The sequence below is a fragment of the Daldinia vernicosa genome (assembly GCF_022497035.1).
Source record: "Daldinia vernicosa strain CBS 139.73 unplaced genomic scaffold F5Y00scaffold_33, whole genome shotgun sequence".
Lineage (NCBI taxonomy): Eukaryota > Fungi > Ascomycota > Sordariomycetes > Xylariales > Hypoxylaceae > Daldinia > Daldinia vernicosa.
Genome location: NW_025953949.1, coordinates 111,604 through 122,766, shown reverse-complemented (window position 1 = coordinate 122,766; position 11,163 = coordinate 111,604). Strand labels below are relative to the sequence as shown.

The 11,163-nt window shown below is 46.3% G+C and overlaps 3 protein-coding genes across 3 annotated transcripts; all 3 read right to left on the bottom strand.

Annotated features, from left to right (window-relative positions):
* Window positions 1-1,147: 1,147 nt before the first annotated feature.
* F5Y00DRAFT_115660 (putative isomerase YbhE) lies at window positions 1,148-3,166 on the bottom strand. The gene is made up of 4 exons (XM_048003959.1): window positions 2,492-3,166; window positions 1,871-2,336; window positions 1,685-1,792; window positions 1,148-1,524 (listed from the first exon to the last, which is right to left on the bottom strand). The coding sequence occupies exons 1-4, from the start codon at window positions 3,064-3,066 to the stop codon at window positions 1,276-1,278; spliced, it is 1,398 nt and encodes a 465-aa protein (XP_047863451.1). The 5' UTR covers window positions 3,067-3,166; the 3' UTR covers window positions 1,148-1,275.
* A 2,825-nt stretch (window positions 3,167-5,991) lies between these two features.
* Window positions 5,992-7,824, bottom strand: F5Y00DRAFT_115643 (Clp1-domain-containing protein). Its single transcript, XM_048003958.1, has 3 exons — window positions 7,703-7,824; window positions 6,568-7,642; window positions 5,992-6,510 (listed from the first exon to the last, which is right to left on the bottom strand). The coding sequence occupies exons 1-3, from the start codon at window positions 7,736-7,738 to the stop codon at window positions 6,224-6,226; spliced, it is 1,398 nt and encodes a 465-aa protein (XP_047863450.1). The 5' UTR covers window positions 7,739-7,824; the 3' UTR covers window positions 5,992-6,223.
* Window positions 7,825-8,145: 321 nt separating this feature from the next.
* F5Y00DRAFT_241027 (inositol polyphosphate multikinase) lies at window positions 8,146-10,517 on the bottom strand. Its single transcript, XM_048008321.1, has 2 exons — window positions 9,779-10,517; window positions 8,146-9,714 (listed from the first exon to the last, which is right to left on the bottom strand). Exons 1-2 carry the CDS (start codon window positions 9,877-9,879, stop codon window positions 8,586-8,588), a joined length of 1,230 nt encoding a protein of 409 aa, XP_047863449.1. The 5' UTR covers window positions 9,880-10,517; the 3' UTR covers window positions 8,146-8,585.
* Between the last annotated feature and the right edge of the window lie 646 nt (window positions 10,518-11,163).

Sequence of the window (11,163 nt, the reverse complement as noted above, 5' to 3'; positions counted from 1 at the left end):
ACGTCGGTATCATGTTTGACGTTCAACAAAATTTCTCCTCCGGCAAACACACGATCGAAGTCTAGACGGGAGAGTCTAGCCAGGTGAATCCCATCGAGACCTTTACTCACCTGACCCGAAATGGTATTCCGCGCACCAACCGTATCTGGTAATCTCATCTACTATTGTTTGTGGTACGGCCCTGTCGAATTCACCTACGTAGCAGCGGCTGCCGCTATGGCCCTACATATCTCGCTTCTTGGTACCAGTGCCTGTCAAGCGCAGCAATCTGCCATCCTAATGTGTGACCAGGTCACTAATCGGGCGTGAAACAAGCTGTAAGTCATCGAGGATGCACGTATACCATGTTAATTTAATAAGCGGTTCCAAGTTTTCCTGGTTCTGCTATCTAGAGAATAATTTGCTCCATGTTAGCGTATGCTACGTACCTACTCATAGCCCTAATGTGTACCTACAATATTCGAACAATCTGTCATACCTTTTCCATTCTTGTCGATCTCCCGTAATCCGTATCCTACTCCAAAATGGTCTGCCAAGCATCCCCGTCGTCGTCGCCTTCCCGCCCTAAAGAGGCCTAAAGAGGCTGCGGCGAGGTCGACGACATGACTTACGAGTCCACGTCAACAGTTTCGCCCCTGATCAACAAATCTCCATACATGGTATTATATATATTAATATTTCTACCAAATATATAGAACGTCCACCCTGTTGTTAACCTCGGGGTGATCCTTTTCCGTATTATCTACCCCATTCCCAGCTGGACCAACCATGTATCCTAAAAGACATGTTCACAAGGTTGCTATTTTTGTCACTAAAAAGCAATCTCACCGGTGGCAACTTGATATATTGACCTACGTACACCTAGGCTCTCCCCATCCTAGCTTACCAAACTTCAGAGAGCTTACTTACGTGTCTATATTAAAATCCACCTACCCCCGCACTCTACTAGGTATTGACTCCTCTCAATTTATATCGTATAAGCCATTGAGAACCCCGCACCACATGCCCAAAATCTTGTGAACTTGCGGATGAGGCTCTAGAGGATCTGAAGAGATCCAGCTGAAATATTATTCGGTACAGTGGCCACATGACCTAATAACTATAATTGACCCGCTTTCTCTCGGATATTGTTATTATTCGTACCACTGTATATTGGCCCCTGTGTCTTGCTACGCGAGATCGGTATACGAAAAGAGTCACTTGTTCTATAAGTCGTACGGGATCTATACGTCTACTCTATCCGATTGTGGGGTCTGGACTCTTTCCGTGACACTCCTAGATTGTATGATAATCTTCGCGGAAGATGGCCGCTGTCACTTCGCCTTCAATATCCGCATACGCGACGTAATCCTTGAATAACCCTGTTTCGACATCACGATCGATCACAACGACGCGGCCATCCCCCTGTAGTGACACAGCCGCCAAGTTGCCGTCCGCGTTGATCGAGAAGTGCCGGGGTACCCTACCACCAGCTGCGAATTCCTGCACTTTCGTCAAGTTTCCGGTTGAGCGGTCAATCGAATACTATAGGGGTCAGCAGCATTCAACATAAAGATATAGCTATGTGCCTTGATCACTAGGAGATCCTAGGAAGCTCCTGGTAAATTCCTGGGAAGCACTTCCCTTAAATATAAAAAATTAAAATTAAAAAGGGGGGGACAGCAGGTGACTTTGAAATACTCACGGTTATGAGTGGGTCTGAAGGGATCTCAGTGCTGTTACTAGGATCGAAGTTTGTGATATTAAACGAATCCTCCCAGCGAGATGATACGATCAAGAACTTTCCATCAGGCTTTATATCGTGTTAGTGTTGTCTTAAATCACGGCCGTACCTAGCATTCAACGCCAAGGACTTCGTCGTTATACTTACCGACACTAGAATCTCAGCCGCACCTGTCTTTTCTGGTAACGCCCTCTCTTCGCCGTGTGTAGGGATGAAGAATAACTCGTCAAAGCTAAGCGTCTTATTTTCATTGTATATGACCTCATATCCCGTGATGGTGTTACCGAGTTCAGAGACCAGGTAGAAGTATGTCTTCTCCGACGTGACTGTGAACGCACCGTGCCTTGGCCCAGACCCGGGCCGAACGGCGAGAGGGGTGATGGGTGTCAAACCGAGGGTACTAGCGTCGGCTTGGTAGATACGGACGAGGTCAGCACCTAGATCCGGCACCAGAACGTACGACGCGGTAGGGTCTAGTATCGACTCGTGTGGATGAGGCGCCTCCTGTCGCTCGGGGTTGGGACCAGGTCCTTCAAGCGTATAAGTCTCATTGTGCACCAGAGTGAGATTGCCCTCGGCATTGAAGCCAACGACGCTGACGCTAGAACCAGAACTAGATAGAATTAGTAAGAGATTATGAGAAGATTTTATCTAGACGATGCTCGTGATTTGATATTGTAAAGAGAGCCAAGAAAAAGGAGTGGACTGCGAACCACCGAGCAAGTTCGCCGCGCCGCATGCGGAGAAGTCGGGTGAAGGTTGGCTTACTAGTGTGCTATGGCAAGCCCGCTCCCGCCAACACCGAACTCAGCGATGCTGACTGGCCCTTGTATCACATCAAGCTTGTCCAGCGTGGTCAGCGTTCCGTCATCATCAGTAAAGAAGGTGGTCACGCCTCCGTAGGGACCGTTGAAACCCTCATCCAGACAGAAGAGGAATTTTTTGGCATAGTCGAGTGAGAGCCATGACGGATTCGGGCCACAGCCCGTCGAGTTGGAGATACTCTCAAGGGTAGCAGCAGCAGCGGTGGCGGAGTTGTCGTCGGGCAGGGTTAGACGTAAAGTCGTGACGGTACCAGCATAGGAGGACACATAAAGGAGGGTAGCGGATGCCTGGCCAGCTAATCCTAGGGACAGAAGCCCTGCGGGGGAGATATCTTTCCACATGGTTGGACGCTTCAACTCGTCGATCGACTGACTGGACCGAATCAACTGATGGGCGAGGATGAAGAAAGCGAGCAGAAAAGTCACGCCAGCGGTGGCTATTAAGCCAACGCCACGGGCTCTCGCAATCTGCCCACCGTTTGTCATCATAGCTTGTATTCTCTCCTCCCTCGGAGGCATTCAAGATCTATCGGCCTCAAGTGGTAATCGCTCATCGCCAGTATCCCTGCCTCCCTAGCTAAGTTGGGTTTATCCGGAGGGACCCTGCGGTCTACCCTGGTCCGGTACTGCATGAAATCCGGGAAAAAATGGCTAGCCGGCCGAGACTATTATGTACGTATTATTTATGTATATACCTATGTATAATTATTAATACATAGGCGCAAGGGCCAAGCCGCTGGCGTAGAAGAGCATACCTAATAGGTAGTATAGGACCTTTTGTTATGGAATTATGGTCCTCTGGTTGTAGGATGACAAGTTTTTTAGTCTGCTGCAGGGGTAGAGGGAGAGAAATTGGAGGAGGCCTATGAAAACAGCATAGCGAGCCTTCCTTTCATGCCCAAATCCAATGAAGGAACGCGAAGAAGTTGGAGTAAAGAATCTAGGCTGGTGACACCAAGACACACGGGAGATGGCGTTGCAATGCGGAGAAAAAAGGGTGGAGAAAAGACGGGACGGTTTATTTGTGAGATGAACTGGACTTTGAAGCTTTCCGGTAGAGACGGACAGGGGTAGGGCTTTTTCATGCCGGGGTCGATCCAGGGCTTCCCCATTGATGTCTATCATGCTCCGTCGTCTCAGCTTTCATTCTTTCCGGGGCAATGTGGAGGATCAGCAGGATGGTTTAAAGCCGCAGACTTGACTTTAAACCAATATATATAAACACTTAATTGCAATGGTTACCTAGGTATATAGACACTTGATTACAATGGTCTCATCGTTGGCGGACAGGAACCTCCTCTCCCTCTCGCAGCAAGTAAATTATTTTAATTTTATGGCAATTGATATATTATTACGCTCGGAGTAGAGGGGAACTCATAGCTTAGGAGGGTGCCATCGCCCTGAAAGTCAATTAATCGTGTCGCATCGCTAAGTCCCGAACGCGGAGATCACTTGAGCTGTTCTGATGCGACATTAGGCTTCAAATCAGGTTGTGCCCTGCCTGCTAGGTCCAACTGGCGTTTGTACCATGTTAGGTATCCCGCAATTGGATATTCAATGCCATCTTAGTAGGTAGGTAGGTAGCTTGCTATGTATGCCGTGTCAAGCGTGTCTAAGTCGAATGGACTACCACTCTGCACACTACCCCTGTGTTGCTCTTGAAGACATTCACAGGGAGAGGCTACTGCAAGCAAGTCGACGTAGTCACAACTGTAACCTCGAGCGTAGCACTAAGAGACGGGAATAGTGCTTGCTATTTTTCAATGCCCCGACCTGGAAATCTATGGACAAGAAGGGCTACTCCCACGACATAATAGGATAGGAATCATTTACTACTTGCAGATATGGGTACTGGAAGACCAATCAACCAAGGCATGTCACTCACCCTGTATATGCCAGATTTACGTTATTCTCCGTAATGCTTCAGCGCCTTACGCCGTATCCACTGCTAGCTACCTGTCTGATGGCTGAATCGATCCGGTCCCCGAAATTCATATCACCTAAGTACTACCTACTCTCATTCACTTGGACAGCTAACTTTAGAAACTCGGTTGACAACATGGATAACGATGCTAGTACGAGGAGAGGGAAAACCCTTGGCTTTCATCTGATCAACTACCATGGGGCCGACTAGTCCACCGGTGTGATTATATCCAAAACTAAGCTATATAATGCCGCCAAACAGCTACAACAGAAATGCTGGAATGCCTATTTAGACCAAGAACCCTCTCTTAGCTACGTCCATTAAGCCCAATACGGCAGCATCAGAAGTCCAAAGGGACGTTGCCAAGAACCAGCGCACATGGCTGGTAGCCATCCTCAGCGTAAATCTCCTTCTACTGTCACATAACCCAATCTCACTGCGTAACATTTACGTTTCAGGGACACTATATGCAGCCGCGAGAACCGTCTCCCACGCCGAGTTCTTATCACGAAACGATTATTATTATGCCCGACCTACATACAGCATGTCATTTATGCCGACGTATGAACGGATACCACCGACGTGGAACCCGCAATATATCACTTCCCAAACGAGAGAGATTGACAGTGTTACCTCACCTCGTGGCCAAAAGAAGAAGGATAGAGGAAAAGGGGGCTAAACGCGGTTAAAAGAGCCTCACCCGGAATGCTTTGCTTCCAGCGCTAGCAGCTTAATAATACCGTGTCGTCTCGCTACCATGAACTGGACTATGAAAGCTGTTCAAGCGATGATAATTCGGATATTGATCTAACACCGAACCTACCTAAGCTCTGTAGCCGATATACTATAACTATCAATAATTGAAAGCAACGCTGAGCATAAGATATCTTGTAATCATTGTATTAAAAGGACTGTACATACCATCAACTCTTAAAACCATCATCCAGTTAAATCACACTATTCATTCTCGTGAATATTTATCCATGAACTTATTAAGCGTAGTGTGTAAAAGATATAACAGGTGCCTACTAGGTAGAACTAACGGTAATGGATAAATCTCTATACCTGGTATAATAACGAGACAAGACAACCGCGGATTCCCCAGGATCCCCTTGATGCATCCCTTATTGATGTGATGTTTAATACCGAACACTTTCCTTTGAACGAGACAAGCACCAGTCGGAATAGAATGATATCGATGTAGGCTCGAAGACACGTTAGCCCCCATTGAACCAAAACTTTTCTTTTCCAAACTATCCCCGAATCTAGATACTAAATCAGTGCCCATTCAACCTGTAGTAGAAAATCCGTAGTAATTTCTTTCCATAGTGCCGAAACGGAACCCAGAAGATCTTTAACAGCATAGACGTCGATCCCAGTCCTAGCACTGTCCTCGTTTTTGTCCACCATCTCTTTAGGATCCTTGTTGGCCTTGATTTGCTGGCGCACTTCCCGAAGCATTGTGTTGCCCTTCGTTTAGATGCTCTTTAGCATCATGTGAAAACTCGCACTGATTCTTTGATCGTTGAGTATGACTTCGTCTCATCTCATCTTTGATCTCCTGCTAGCTAGGCTGTAGCTTGTGCGCTTTATCACCACTTGTTCTCATATTATCCTATTGCCTTTCTATCCTGTGTTCCGTATGTAAATCGAGGGGCCTCAAGCTGAGCAGTCGAGTGTCTAGATTAAGAAGACGTAATGGAGATATGATAATTTGCAATCTCCACGGAACGGGAAGTTTTAGCCTTAGCTCTAACCCAGTAAGCTGACCGTCGGTTCAGGCCAACTTCCCCAGAGAAGGGGCCTGTCCCCTAGGCGAGCGCTGACAGGAGCCAAAATCTTGAGCTTCCGTCGCTTTTCATCGACCTCAGCCACATACACGTAACCCATAACGTTGGAATCGCGGATAGTGTCTGCTGAGTCGTGGACTGATGCGCAGATAACTGATAGGACGCAGTTTTGTATCATAAGTGACGGCTCGATCTTCTCAAGCATCGTGTCGCTATATATGTCGTCTTCCAATGTCGCCGAGGCAGATGCTATTTCTCTATCAGTATAATCACCCTTAAGGTAAACCATGGGGAATGAATATATACCTTGATTAACTTTCCAGATCGACAAGGCCGAGAAGTCAACTTGCTGCGTAAATGGACTTAGCGTGATATTCGTATCACCAAAGAAGTACTCCTTAATAGCTGCTTCGTGAACTTGTTGTAGGAATCCGGCATCTCTTTCCACAACGCCACCAGATTTATCTAGGCTAACAACGGTGATTGGTTCATCTAGACTGGTCTTCTGGCCAGCAAATTTCTTCTGCATCTCGCTGCTGATACGTTCTGAACCTATCACGAGCACAATATTGACAGAGAACTCAGCGACTATATGTGCTATATGATCATAGCCTCCCTTAGAAACATTGACCCCACCGGTGTCAATCAGTAGTCCTGCTGTTTTTACATCGGGATCCTCAGTAAGTCGCGAGGTCGCTGTTACAGCTAGTCTACTCAATAACCTCTTATAAAGCCGCATGTTTTCCTCAGGTTGTCCTAATCCGTAATTGTATACCAACGGCAATTTCACCGGTACAGCACTTGGCCCGCTACTCGGTGTGTTTCCCCAGTCCGTTGTGATGTCAATAATAGTCGAAAATACAGCTGCGCTCAGCGATCCCGGCAGAGCAAGCATGCCCTCGCGACAATCTGTATTCACCACGAGGGGCTGGCGGCCCATGCGCGTTGCCCATCCCGTAAGCATCTTCACTAAACTTGTCTTGCCCGAATTTGGCGGTCCCATAACAAGTATTCGCGGCCCCATTTGTCTTGTCTTATCTGCAGCTGTGCGAAGCGCCTCAAGTTTGAAGTGCAGATTTAGGTAGCTAACCATGGGGGTCTCTTCTGCTGTCGGCTCTGAAGTGTAGGCGTCATAGTTACCAGTGGGAGAGGAAATTTCGAGTGTACATCCATGCCAAGTATTTATTTTGGACTTCATCGCGGTGAAAGTATAGGTTGTATTTGGGGCAAGTTCGGTGCCATCTTTCTCTGCAGTACCAGAGATTAACTTTATGTCTAGAGTCGAGCCGTGGGGAACCTCGAAGCGATACTCCCAGAAAGGTTCGAGAATCTCTGTTGTAGTCGGTGCTGTGGCGGAGGAAGATGTTATAACCGGTGCTGCCTGTTGAATATTTTGAATATTAGCTAATTGTTCGAAATGACCTGGATTGGAACGGCTTACGGCTGACGGTATCTCTCCTAGTCCTGGTATTGACATGCTTGCGTTGGCTTATTGGTAAACTGAGATAGCTTAAGGAAGAGAAATCGGTATTAGATGGAAGGTCGAGGGTTGGAAGCACAACATCAAAAGCTCAAAGCTAAAAGCTAATAGGTATTACGTACCGAGCTACAAAGTACGGAATAGGTACTTAACCATAGGTACCTACTGTGCCGAACTTTAAAATATAGTGGGCCTTCTAGCTTCTTTCTTCCTTGCAGTTTCCTTAAGAGGGGCATCTGCACGTTACCTACCTCCTATGCAGGTACTTGACAGACTAACAGATAAAGTCGGAGTGGGGTAAATCACTTAGACCAATGAATTAACACTACCACCTATTATCTAATTCAAACCTCCAACATTCCCAAATTCCCATTCAGCTGTTCCTTTTTAATTAGATTAGGTAGGTGCCTATATGAATATTGAATGGAGGGAACAAATGGAATTCACAATATAACATGTACTTAGGTAAGTACTAAGGTTATGTAGGTGAGGATAAGGTACCTGGAGCGGTATAAGTATATGTAGTTCTGTCTTCTCGCCTCTTTAAGTACCTTATAAAAGGCAACATCTGACTCTACTATCAATAAGAAAGACTTGAATTTCATCGCAAATCGTGAGTGAATCCCTAGTAGTGGCACTCTATCTACAAATAACTGGAGTATTGTAATGGGTATCTTGAGGCAAAACTCCAGATATCCCCCCTCGAGACGCCAGGTGGACCCTTTCTATTTCATTCATTCGTCCATACAATGCCTGAATGAAATATGCTAATGCTGAATGATGCTTTTGGGTCATCTATGCAATCCTCTCTATTCTTCCTCCAAATTCACAACTCATCTAAGTGTCACTCCGACATCTCCTCGAAGATATCTGCGAGACTCCTGACTCCAAGTAGCACATTTTCGTCCGGCCCCTGACCAGGCTTCCATGTTGCATGCGCAAAGTCAATCAACTTTAAGGTATATATGCGCGGAAAGCTTGACTCCTCGTCCGAATCGTCCTCTAGCTCATCAAAGTCTTCCGCTATATCGGGTTCGCATAATAGGTCCTCCTCCGTTATACCGATACCACTATCCACCCTAAGGTTAGCGACTGGAACTCGTGAGGTGCCTCTTTTGTGTTCTGGTATAGCGGCAGTAGTTTTTGCCTCTTCGATGGCCTCTCGTAGAGCTGCACCGTCGCCTTCAAATACGAAGAGCAGACTAGAAGAGTACATTCGAGTCTCCTCTTTCTCGAGCACTTCTTGCACTCTTCGAAGGTCCTGGGCGAATAGGCCGGCAATGATCTTGCCGAGATCTTGGTCAATGCCGGCGGCCTCATTGAATATGTACTTCTTGAACGAGTCTACTATGTTGCCATCGTTCACCGTAAGTCTCCCCCAGTCTTTGTCATAAATCTTGAATCCTTCCTCATCCAACTCCGATTCGTCCGTAGATCCCTTATAAACTCTCATTCCCGCAACGCGAAAGCCGAATCTCTTGTGAGTGGTTTCCTCAGCGATCTTATTAAATCTCTCCTTCTTTTCTAAAGGTGCGTCGTCAGCCCATAGCCGAATTCCTAACTTGGCGTCCATTATATTTGGCTTTTTATACCCGTAGGAAGCATTTTCTAATACCACCGCCCGGTCCGTCGTAATCTTCCTCGTCTTGTTAGGAACCCATTTAATATTCTCAGGCATAATTTGATTTTGTACAGGCGCTTCGAGTATAGGTGTTCGATCATCAAGGTGTAAATGTGACTGGATTTCTTCCTTGACAGAGAAAGGGATGTCGGCATGCTCAACAAGGTTTGGTATTTGCGCATGTATGGAAGCCTCGTCAGTTCCTTCATTTAGTGATAGAGTGCCTATGTACATAGGCATAAACTCTGCGAAATCTGGATGGAGGGCGTGTGCCGATTCGTAGAATTCGACTTCGGACTTTGTACATGGCTTGATGAATAGTTCGCCGTCTGCGTCGCACATGGTTCCAGCACTGCCAGCACAACTAGATTAGCAAAAAAAAGAATAGCTAGATGAGAAACTAGTGCAATACTGACTGTCCAGCGACAGCGTAATTATAATCTTTCAAGTCGTGTCTCTTTGGAATTTCCCGCTCTCTACTTCCGGCACTCTTGCCGTTGTCTCGCACAATTTGCATCTTCCTAAGATATAGCGGTCGCGGCGTTGATGATGGTCAATGGCCGGTCTATTCGTCCCGCATACTCTAGTTTGCGACGGATCAGGATGTTTGGTAGGGCTAGAGGTTAGGTAGTGAAAGAACCAGTAATGAAGCTGGAAGTGGGTTTGATTGGTTGGCAGGCTGCAGTTGAATTGATCAGGTTCAACGAACACCTGACTGATAAATTCTAATGGAAAAGGGGGAGTGGATGTTCTGAAATTTTTGAATGTTCTTGCATGAAGGTCTGGGTAGTAATTGGGTGAATGTTACATGGTCTCATGAGTTTCAAAAGTAGGTATGTTGCTAGAAATGTAGTGATTCACGGGGTTGCTAAAAGTAAGAGATTCGGGAAGGTTAATATCAATGTGGGACAAGGCGATACAAAGGAGCCAGAAGGGATGATCTGAGCGCGAGAGTTGCCATAATTGGAAAATTTAAGGGTCCCGCCGAGGTCGAAAAGCCGACACGGCAGCCACGGGTCTGCTGAAATATCAAGTCCACGCCCGCCGCCCGCGTACGTCAGCTACATGTAGTATTGAATCTACCGCGTATCGAACCAGAATTAATAGGTAAATCTCGATTAGTACCTTCTACGATATCAATTATAGGTGTGCAGGTATCCACCCCAGCACTTAATGTACGTACGTGCATAGGTACACGCACCTAATGTAGGTACCTTAGCGGGAAATATAGGGACCTTATAAGGCTTGCGCAGGCCTTATATTTCAGGCAACCCCTGCTGGGTTTAAAACCCTGTGATAGGCTATAAGCCTGGTGCGAGGCATCTAAGCCTTGCAGATCAAATAAGCCTTGTAAGCAGTCCACTATAAGTGCCCTGTAAATTATCCCCTAGAGCCACTGTAAATAATCCACTAGATCAACTAGAAATAGATGCCTGAACCGCCTGTATAGCCTGTAATTCAATTGCGGATGTACGCATACGAGTATAGCCGCAACAATACGTACGGTCGCAAAAGGATAAAAAATACAGGGCTGGCTATTATACTGATACCTTGTTCCTCTTACTATTTGAGGCTATTTACAGGTATCTATCTAATGCGAAAGACATGTCAGTTTACTGGGTTGAATGTGAGATTACGAATTACTACTATTACGTGGGTACTATACCACTTGACTACGAAGGCAATTGATTACAAGTCTACGGGATTACGTATTACGCGATAGATTGTATGCTTGCTATTGGGGTATATATCGTGCTTGCCGTGCAGGGTATTCAATTGAATTGTATGGACTCAGGGGAGA

Bases quoted from the DNA above. Each gene is read 5' to 3' on its own strand.
- F5Y00DRAFT_115660 (XM_048003959.1), bottom strand. From the start codon at position 3,066: ATGCCTCCGAGGGAGGAGAGAATACAAGCTATGATGACAAACGGTGGG. The intron at 2,337-2,491 runs GTAAGCCAACCT...AATTCTATCTAG, and splicing joins GGGCTTGCCATAGCACACTA to TTCTGGTTCTAGCGTCAGCG. The intron at 1,525-1,684 runs GTGAGTATTTCA...TGACCCCTATAG, and splicing joins CTTCAGACCCACTCATAACC to TATTCGATTGACCGCTCAAC.
- F5Y00DRAFT_115643 (XM_048003958.1), bottom strand. From the start codon at position 7,738: ATGTCAATACCAGGACTAGGAGAGATACCGTCAGCC. The intron at 7,643-7,702 runs GTAAGCCGTTCC...AATATTCAACAG, and splicing joins TAGGAGAGATACCGTCAGCC to GCAGCACCGGTTATAACATC. The intron at 6,511-6,567 runs GTATATATTCAT...ATAGAGAAATAG, and splicing joins GATCTGGAAAGTTAATCAAG to CATCTGCCTCGGCGACATTG.
- F5Y00DRAFT_241027 (XM_048008321.1), bottom strand. From the start codon at position 9,879: ATGCAAATTGTGCGAGACAACGGCAAGAGTGCCGGAAGTAGAGAGCGG. The intron at 9,715-9,778 runs GTCAGTATTGCA...TTGTGCTGGCAG, and splicing joins AATTACGCTGTCGCTGGACA to TGCTGGAACCATGTGCGACG.